Here is a 10,641-nt window from a genome sequence, read left to right as displayed (position 1 = left end):
TCGAGTGATAAGGAAGGGGGTGATGATAGCATGATAGAGTGAATGTACAATGTTTTTGTTATGAATTATGCTTCAGCTATTCGAGAGGCATACTATGTTAGTTAGGAACCATTGCACGTGTTTAAAACAAGTTCCTCTTGGTTGAGTTGAAAAAACAATGTCTTACTGAAGCTTTTGTACTTGTTCTTATTCTTCCAGTAGCCCTTCCTAAATGCATCACAAAGACTTTCTGGGAACGTGGATTGTGAATCTAACCTTATGTTCTAACTGAAACTGAGATATTAATGCAAGTGCTTATGCAATTCCATGCTTATCTACAGAAGAGAATATTTCAAAGCAATTTCTGAAGTCCAAGTTCTTAAGGAATTCTGTTTTTGTAACTTTGTTTGTATGATTGTGTTGAAATTTATATCGATCAATCATGCCTTGGAAAACCAACTATCTGAATTATTATACGTACGTTTCTCACAGTAACATCCAAATATGGCTGTAAAATTCAGCCATAAACAACCAAGTAAACAAACTTCGATTATCATTGCTATATGAACACATCAAGTAAACAAACTCGCTAATTTTTCCACACCAATTGCACCAGCAAGGAAAGTAACATTGATCGAAACATACGATACCAAATCTTCTAGATTTCACACAGCACTCACAACACTTATTCTTCACTAGTTTCTCCTGTTTTCATTTTCTAGATTCCACACAGCATTTATTCTTCACTGGTCTCTGGTATTTTTTCATAAACTTCCAGCTCCCTGAACCTCCGAGGAAGTAAACAACGACCACCAAACTGCTGCTGGAAGTGAATGATTGCAGCAAAAAGCAAACCAACAAACAGGATAGCGACATCCCAACCAGTGGAATAGATGTCTGCAGCAGGATCAGCATAAATGTACGAGCCATCGAACTCCTGAACATAGTTTTGGGCCCTGTAAATATCATATACGTGTGGCACCAAGCGGACAACAGTCAATCTGATGTAGAAGAAGCGGGAAAGTGCATTTTCTCTTGAGTTGTGAAAAATGTTGAGGAGAATTTGAGGTAAGAGAAAACCATCCAGGATCAAACCAGCATATGATCTCAAGTTCCCCCAAAGAGAATGCTGGTGGTTGTTATAGCTAAAAGATTGTGCCATTATGCCAGTTTTACTGGTCCTCCAGTTTACAAACAGAGTTATTAAGGCTCCAGCTAGATACACTGGCACGGTCAGGAATAATGCCTTTTTCTCAGCAGTCCACAAGGCCTTCAGGCTGTTGTCATGCATTCTTCTGGACAATGAGTGCTGGAGAAGATGACAATGCAACAGAAAAGCCACCATTATGACTACTCTTACAATCACTTCATGCACTTCTAGCCATCCTCCACTTCCAAGCAAAACAGAGTAGGGATACTCGTTTTGAAAGAACAAGGCTTCAAAATTTAAAACAAGAAGAATCATATGGCCCAGTGTTAAATGTATAAACTCTGTTTGGTTAGCAGGCAAATAAAGGAAAGTATAAACGAGAGGAAAATCTGGAAAACTGAAAAGATGCTTTCTTAATCTAATTAATCTGAATTGATACAATGATATTTATATTGAAGCCTAGAATCTTTTAAAGCATAAACGTAACAAACTCTTAACGAGAATTCAACAACTTTACAAAACAGAATTCCAGCTCAGCACTTGACTAAGCACTCCACCTAAGCAACAATGATCTGACTCATCATTTAATCTTAACATTCCCCCTTAAGCTCAAGGTCTTGGAGAGACATTGAGCTTAGATCTCATGTAAGCAAAATGATCAAATGACAATGGCTTAGTAAAGATATCAGCAAGTTGGTCTGAGCTTGATACATGCTAAATTGTGAATTCTTTCTTAGCCACATGCTCTCGGATGAAGTGGAGATCCAGCTCGATATGCTTGGTTCTTGTATGGTATTTTGGATTACTGGCTAAAGCCTCGGCACTCTTATTGTCATAGTATAAAAGAGGAGATGTGTCCAGCTGCACTTTCAACTCTCTCAGTAGATAGGTTATCCACAGCACTTCAGAGGTGGCTGAAGCAAGTGCTTGATACTCTGATTCAGCAGTCGATCGAGAAACAAGTGTTTGCTTCTTTGATGACCAGCTTACAAGGTTTGAGCCAAGAAACATACAATAACCTCCTATTGACCTTCTGTCATCTGGATCAGAACCCTAATCTGCATCTGAGTAGGCTGTCAAGTTAAGTGAACCTGAATGATGAAACTGGAGGCCAAAATGAGTTGTGCCTTGAAGATATCTGAGTAGCCTTTTGCAGGCTTGCCAATGCAGAACAGTAGGAGCTGCTAAGAACTGACTAAGTTTGCTAACTGTATATGCTATCTCAGGCCTTGTTAAAGTTACATATTGAAGTGAACCAATAACACTTCTGTAAAGAGATGGATTCTCAAATGGATTGCCCAAGTCTTTTTGAAGCTTCTCAGAAACACTTATTGGAGTATTGCAGCTTTTACTACCAAGTATATTAGTTTTGCTTAGAATATCACAAATGTATTTTGTCTGGGATAGATGCAACCCTTCAGCTGATGGTGTAACCTCCAGATCAAGAAAATAACTGAAATCCCCCAGATCTTTGAGTGCAAATTCAGAACCAAGTTGCTTGATAACCTTCTCTATGAAAACTGTATTTGAGCCCGTAACAAGTATATCATCTATATAAATGAGAACCATTACTATATCCCTCTCATTGTGTTGAAAAAATAATGAAGTATTGGACTTTGAAGCTTGAAAACCCCATTGTAACAGAGAGTATTTAAGTCTGTCATACCAGGCTCTTGGAGCCTGTTTGAGACCATATAAGGCTTTGTTTAACTTGCATACATGAGAAGGATATTGTGAATTAATGAATCCCTCAGGCTGATGCATATATACATCCTCTGTTAGCTCTCCATTTAGAAATGCATTGTTGATATCTAATTGTCTAACTGACCAGTGATGCATGACAGCAAGACTTAAGATAATTCTGACAGTACAAGGCTTAACAACAGGGCTAAAAGTTTCAAAAAAATCTATGCCATAAGTCTGATGAAATCCTTTTGCAACTAACCTGGCTTTAAACTTTGAAACACTCCCATCTGGATTGTACTTCACCCGAAATACCCATTTGTTACCAACAATTTTTGTTGCTATGCCTACTGGTACCAATGTCCAGCTTTGATTCTTCTCCAGGGCAGTAAACTCCTCTTTCATGGCCATGTGCCATTTGAGATCAACTAAAGCCTCTTTAACACTCTTTGGTTCATAACTTTGTGTAACCGTGAGGAAAGTTTTTGGTTTGAAAATGCCTGATTTAGCTCTTGTGATCATGGAATGTTGATTAATTGGTGGTTGAGGCAAATGAGGTATGTGAGGTGTTTGGTAAGGGACTGATGTTGATGGAGAGGAAGGTTCATGATGCTGACTTGAAACTGAAGAACCTGGTGTTGGTGGCACAGCTGAACAAGGTAATGCAGCAGGGGACTGATACGAGCTATTGTCATGAAGAGTACAAAGTGGTGAAGAAGAGACTGATTGATCAACAAAGGACTGAGAACAAGAGGATGAAGAGAACATCTCTGAATAAGGAAATTCAGACTCATTGAACTGAACATGAATAGCTATATAGATCTTCCCTGATTTATCTAAACACTTATAACCCTTGTGAAGAGGATTGTACCCCAGAAACAAGCATTTTTTAGAATGCAAATCAAGCTTATGTGAATTATAAGGTTTGAAAAGGGGATAGCAGGCACAACCAAATACTTTAAGAAATTGATAATCTGGTAACTGATGGTGTAACTTTTGAAAAGGTGACACATTATTTAGAACTAAGGTGGGCATTCTATTAATGAGACAGGATGCAGTATGAAAAGCTTCCCACCAGAATGATAAGGGCATGTTGGCTTGTGCAAGGAGGGTTAGACCAGTCTCAACAATATGTCTATGTTTTTTTTCAACAACACCATTTTGGTGATGTGAATGAGGACAGCTGAACCTAGATTGAATACCCTCTTGCTGAAGAAAAGAATGAAAAATTCTAAACTCTCCTCCCATATCTGACTGCAAGGTTTTGATGGGCATATTGAACTGTTTTTCAACCAATCGTTTGAAGTTTTTGAAAGTTTCTAAAGCATCATATTTAAGAACAAGAGGAAAAATCCAACTATACCGAGTATAGTCATCAACAAATGAAACATAGTACTTGTAACCATTCATAGACATTTCTGAGCCAGGTCCCCAAAGGTCTGTATGGATTAGTTCTAATGGTTGTTTAGTTCTGATTTCAGAGGTTGAGAAATGAAACCTATACAACTTTCCTTGTTGACAAGCATTGCAAAATTCAAATGAGTGTTGATTATCATAACTGGAAGACAGACAAGAATTCTTCAAAATAACTTGAATAACATGCTTGCTTGGATGACCAAGTCTATTATGCAACAAGTTTGCAGAATTTACACTTTGAACAGACTCTTTATTGAAAGCAACAGAAAGAAGACATTCCTTATTTGGACTGGAAAATAAGACTGACATCATAGAACTTGGACTGAGAGTTGAGATATTGGAAGATAGCACAGAATCTTTACATGACGATAGCTTGTATAAGCCACCTTTAGCAATCCCCTGAGCAAGTAGTGTTCCCTTCACTTTGTCCTTAACAAAACATGCATCAGAAATGAATTCAATGATGATGTTATTATCAGCAAGAAGTTTTGAAACACTTATTAAATTTTTGGTGATTTTAGGAACACATAATATGTCTTGAAGATGGAGATATGAACCACAAGAGGTGTAAAAGCAGGTATAGCCAATGTGTGTGATTTGTAAGCCCTGACCATTTCCTATAAGTAAAGAATTAGAACCAGAGTATAGTTTACCAGCATTCAGATTCTGCACTGAGTTGGTGAGATGAGTAGCTCCACTGTCAAGGTACCAACCCTGATCTGCTACTCCCTCAGAAGTGGCCATGTAGGCTGCTCTTGGTCCTTGCTGCTGTCCTTGAAAAAAGTTTTGAGGTGGATAGTTTGGAATGAAGTTCTTGTTGAAACGATCTCTGCACTCAGCAGCAGTGTGATTGTATCGAAAGCAATCTGACAGACAACAGCTACAGAGCTATAGCTACCTCTTCCATATCCACCAGGACCAAAACCACCTCTTCCATATCCATTGTTAAAACCACCAGAATTACCTCTGAAGTTACCATTCTAGTTATTACCCCTGCCTTGTCCTTGGTTATTTCCTCTTCCATTTCCAGTGAAACCACTCCTTCCACCATTAAAATTCCAGTTATTACCCCTGCCTTGATTCCAGTTCCCTTGGGAGTTATTAGAACTACCCCCTTTCTTCTGAAAGTTTCCAGATTGAGCTATATTTGCTGCATAATTGCTTTTCATTTCCTTATTCTCACTAAGTTTATTATTCTCAAGCCTAGCTTCATGTGTTAGCAACATAGAATATGCTTCACTCAGATCCATGTTCAACATATTGGCCTCGACATAAACAACAACCGGATAATAAGAGTGATCTAATCCAGTAATAAGATGAGTTATGAAGTCAATATCACTAACAGGACTACCAGCTAATGCAAGACCATCAGTAACTATTTTGAGTTTAGTAAAATACTCAATCATTGACAGAGAGCCTTTTCTCAAATTATTAAGAAGCATTTTCAAATGAACCTTCTTTGCCATGGATTCATATCCAAATTGCTTTTCTAGACTTTTCCAAAGTTCAAAAGAGGTTTGAGAGTTTACCACAAGACTTAGTATATCAACACTTATGGAGGACATGATCCAGCTCAGCAGTAGTTGGTCTTGATGCTTCCATGCTCCATATTCTGGATTTTCTTGTGCTTGAGCTTCAATATTCGAAGAACTAGCTATTCCAGACTCAGAAAACAGATATTGAGTAAGACAGAGTTTAGATCCATCAATATAGCTCTCCAATCCATTTCCACGAATTGAAGAAAGGACTTGCTGCTTCCAGATCGTGTAATTAGTGCGATCTAGCTTAATTGGAGTGGTGAAGGTAAAGGAAGTATTTAACTGTGAACTTGAACTTGTTAAGGCCATTAGATTGATCTGAAAATTAGCTCTGATACCATGTTAAATGTATAAACTCTGTTTGGTTAGCAGGAAAATAAAGGAAAGTATAAACGAGAGGAAAATCTGGAAAACTGAAAAGATGCTTTCTTAATCTCATTAATCTGAATTGATACAATGATATTTATATTGAAGCCTAGAATCTTCTAAAGCATACAAAGCATGAGCTAGAAACAAAGCTAAAACGTAACAAACTCTTAACGGGAATTCAACAACTTTACAAAATAGAATTCCAGCTCAGCACTTGACTAAGCACTCCACCTAAGCAACAATGATCTGACTCATCATTTAATCTTAACACCCAGAGTGAGAATCACAAGCATGAGAAGCGAAATGAAAGGAAGAACATCTCGGTGCTTTTTCACGTACAGGAGTTGAAATACAACAAAGATACACGCAAGTGTCTTCGCTATCAGAACCATGAGGAGCTCCAAATCCATCCTCCATATTGATCGTCTCTCCAGGATCCTGTAACAAGAAGTGGCAGAGACAAACAGAGGTTCAAAGTAAAGAGAATCAGATTTGTTGCGTAAACTTGTAATTCTTCCTCTGATAAAACCTCCCTTCGTCATTGCATTTAGTGGAGGAAACTGCAGACGGATGCTAATCTCGCAGTCCATAGAATTATTGCTCGATTTCTGATATTTTAAGCCAGCATCTCTACAGCCAACCATGCAAAGGACTCCTGTTTCTGAATCATAAATCCCTTCAGCATATATTGCAACTCGCCTCTCCCAACTCGAAGAAATGTTGAATAAACTTTCCACACCACCCAATTTCAGATAGTAATGCGGTCTCAAACTTATTTTGTAGCTGATATTGAGTGGTTTACTACTGCTGATATTTGATTCAACAACAGAGCTTGTGGTACTCGAGCTTGACCATGATATGAAGGATTCTGACAACGGAGAGATTTGATCATCAACAGCTATTGGAACTGCATGGCCCCATGCAATTTGCCCTCTAGAGATTTTGACAGAAATGCCAAAATTCATTTCTTGGGAAAATCCTTCCGGATATTTTTCCAAACTGCTTCTCAAAGGTTTCTTCTGCAAGCATGACGTATTTCTTACCTTTTCCATCTCTGTGTATTCATACTTCAGTCCTGGAACTTTAAGCACTTCATTATCCGTACTTCGGAACAGAATCCTCCCAAAATAACCTGTATGATTCAAAGCTCTGTTGCTCCATATTTGGCCTGACATGCTGGTAGATCCTCTGATTGACCAAATTGCAGGAAATCTTAATGTCAGCCGTATTGAACAATCTTCCACACTAGAATTGTCCAAAGAATCATGTGTGTTCAAAATTCTGCATGCTGCAACACACAGCCGATTCTTCTTCCAATCCCATGATCCTTCTGCAACAAAAGTTGTTTCTGGATTGAAATTGCGGCAATAGTCAACATAGCCAGTATTCGGAAATTCCATCAGAAACCTCAATCTTTGTCCCTCTGTTGAACACTGAATGGTGTTTAAAGACATCACTTGAGGCAAATATCCCACAGCATCGCCAAAAGGATTGCAACTCTTTGAAGAATTGCAATCACTTGCATACTCTAACTCAAATGCATTGACTCGCCTCTCAAGGATTGAACAAATAGTTGAACTGACCTGTAAGCTGAGTGACAAATTCTCTGCTGGAACATTGATCTCACCAGAACACTTGTTCTCGAGTTCTTTCGAAAACATAGTGTACTGGTAATTGGTTTCAGGGAATATCAACAAGGAAATAGGATCAAAATAGCTTGGATCGTCAGCAGAACTCAAGCTCCGCAACGTTCCAGCTACAAGACTGGTAATATTACTTGAATCTTTTACACCATTAAGCTTTAGAACAGCATGATGATGAAGCAGATTACCTTCTGGAGAGTAACTAGTACTTGAACCCACCATGCAAAGCTTCCCGGATGATTTTGACCAGAAGCCTTTCAAGCTAAAGCTCAAAGCGCTATCATCTCCAGTCCTTGGAGGCGAGAAGACTGAATGACCATAAGTCCTACGGTATCCAAAATAGTACAAGTTGTAAAAGTGCAAATTCCCCTCAAATTTGAAGACACCTTCAGCATTAGTTGTATAGACATTCTGGGTGTGAAACAACAGAAGGTTGTGTTTATTTGAAGAGTATTCAGATGGGCTTGGATTGAGTATTCGATCCCCACCATCATAGTAACCATTTTGGAAGGGAAGAAATGGCAAGGAGGCAAACTCAGGGGCGGTTGCTGTTGACTCTGGGACAACTGAAGCACAGTGGTCACTGTAAGAGATTTGAGTTCCATTGCAGTGAGTTGAAAGCAGGAGAAATATGAAAGTATGGATAAGCCATGAAATCAGAAAGCAGCATCCATGCAAAGTAAGAGAACCCGTAGCCATATGCATAGATTGTAAAAGACGGGAAGAAAATTTAGTCACCACAGGAAGTTGAGTTATTCATTTTAAGTCGTCTATTAATGCATCATTCATGTGTCTCTCCCCTTAGAAATTTCCTGCTACAAGACTTGAGAGAGTAGGTAGAAGTCTTTGGATCATTTACATGAAAAGCTTACTTGGACATGAACCACTTACTTTGACACGTGCTTTGAATCTTAAGTTGAATAATTTTGGATAATTTGTCTGTGAGATTGAAACATATTGTATGGTCTACATAAAATCAGAAATGAACGTTAATATCAACAACTCCAATGTCAAGTTCACATTGATCCTTCTTGAAGAAAAGTCATACTCCCACCTTGAAATTTCTTCTTGAGGCATAAAATTCTATGCGTGCTCCTGGGGTTTGAACCAGAGAATACGTTAACGGGGATACTAATAGTCCACTGATGGTGATCGATGGAAATGTTCAATAAAAATGAAATTGCTAGGAATTTGACAAAAGGGAACTGTGGACTTTCAAAATAAAGTTATTTGTTTACACAAAAAAATTTGTTGAAATTTTATAAATATGAATTCAAAGAACATTATCTCCAGACAATTTTATTTATAATGTAAACTGAAGAGGAGTCATAGGTACGTAGCAGCAACATATAAAGTCGATGAGATTAAGAGTACTAATGTAACTTATTTTGCATAGTTGAAATATATAAGAAAACCAACTACAACTGGAGAATTAACAACTGTTCAAATGTAGAATGAGTAGGCCAAAGAATTCTGTGACAAATTGCAATCTCTGTGCTCTGTTCTTCCTGGGAAGCAATATTGGGCTTTACATCCCAAAACACGTGTACTTAATTAAGAGACGCCGTAACTTACAAACTAATCCAAGAAGTCACTTGCTGGTGGTGATGTGGGATACTACAATCACTCACTCTCGAAACCTTACTACTTCTAATTCCAAAAACGAACCCTCATTTCGAACATTTAAAGACCGATTCTCACTCGACAAATTTCTCAAAGATAGATGCAAATCGGGTAATGTTACTCCCACTGAAGCTCTTTGTTTCTTTGATTCCATGATCAAAATGCAGCCAGCTCCTCCTCCTGCGTCTTCCTTCAACATTTTGTTTGGTGGTCTTGATAAGGGTAAGCAATATGATACTCTTTTTTTAGTGTACAAGAGACTGAATTCAGTTGTTGGGTTGTTGCCAGATTGTTTATTGGTTAATTGCTTTTGCAAAATGGGCAGAATGCGTGATGGTTTTGTAGTTTTTGGGAGAATCCTTACTGGATATATTGTAGAGGCTATTGAACTATTCCATACTTTGAGGAATCTCAAGTTTGAACTTAATATTGAAGCCTACAACTGCCTTATTGATGGATTATGTAAATCAGGCAGACTCGAAATCGCATGGAAAATTTTTAGAGTTTGACTAGTGGCACCCCTCTCATCTTCTCATAAAACCCCCTTTTAGTTATATTTATTTTATTTCCGAAAATACCCTTATTTTAGATACACTTTTCTAAGTTCTCAATTTTCATTTGATTTATTTTATTATTAAAACTCAAAGTATTATTGTGCTATTTTTAAATTATTTTTAATTTTATTATTAATCTACACACAAATTAAAAAGTTATATGGGTTAATAAGGTTTTTAGTGTTTATCATTGGCTGAAATAACATATATTTCAAATTATAATTTCAAAGCAATTTTAAGTATAAAAATAATTAATCAATAAGAAATCAAAAGAGAACAATAGATTATTCTAAATTTATACAATTTATTTTAGTTAAATAGGAAATAACATATAGATTTTTTTTTTAAAAAAAAAGGATTGATTATGAATTAAGTAATTTGTTGGAAAAAAATCTATATACATTTAATTTTCAATTGTCCTTAATTGTAATTTTATTTAAAGTGGGGTTTTGTGAGAATAATGTAGGGGTGCCAATAGCTCCACTCAAATTTTTAATAGCTTGCTTAATAAGGCCCAATTCCAAGAAGAGGTAGGAAACCCAATCCAATTCAATGAATCCGGTTCAATCCAATTTAATTTTGAAGGATTGAGTGAATTATTATGGGTTAATTGAGATAAGTTTTTAGAATTCAATTGATAATTGGGTTGGGTAAGATTAATTATGAACTCATCTAACCCATCCCAA

At 37.2% G+C, this 10,641-nt stretch overlaps 2 protein-coding genes across 2 annotated transcripts; one reads left to right on the top strand and one right to left on the bottom strand.

Moving 5' to 3' along the window:
- Positions 1–6,389: 6,389 nt before the first annotated feature.
- Positions 6,390–8,477, bottom strand: LOC18053836. Its single transcript, XM_006451809.2, has one exon. It carries the CDS (start codon positions 8,475–8,477, stop codon positions 6,390–6,392), a length of 2,088 nt encoding a protein of 695 aa, XP_006451872.2.
- Positions 8,478–9,232: 755 nt separating this feature from the next.
- On the top strand, positions 9,233–9,910 carry LOC112095685 (putative pentatricopeptide repeat-containing protein At1g12700, mitochondrial). Its single transcript, XM_024177789.1, has one exon. The coding sequence runs from the start codon at positions 9,233–9,235 to the stop codon at positions 9,908–9,910; it is 678 nt and encodes a 225-aa protein (XP_024033557.1).
- Positions 9,911–10,641: the final 731 nt, after the last annotated feature.

Source organism: Citrus clementina, unplaced genomic scaffold (genome assembly GCF_000493195.1).
Source record: "Citrus clementina cultivar Clemenules unplaced genomic scaffold, Citrus_clementina_v1.0 scaffold_1, whole genome shotgun sequence".
NCBI lineage: Eukaryota > Viridiplantae > Streptophyta > Magnoliopsida > Sapindales > Rutaceae > Citrus > Citrus x clementina.
The sequence above is the reverse complement of the archived record's forward strand: the minus strand, read 5'-3'. Positions and strand labels throughout refer to the sequence as shown.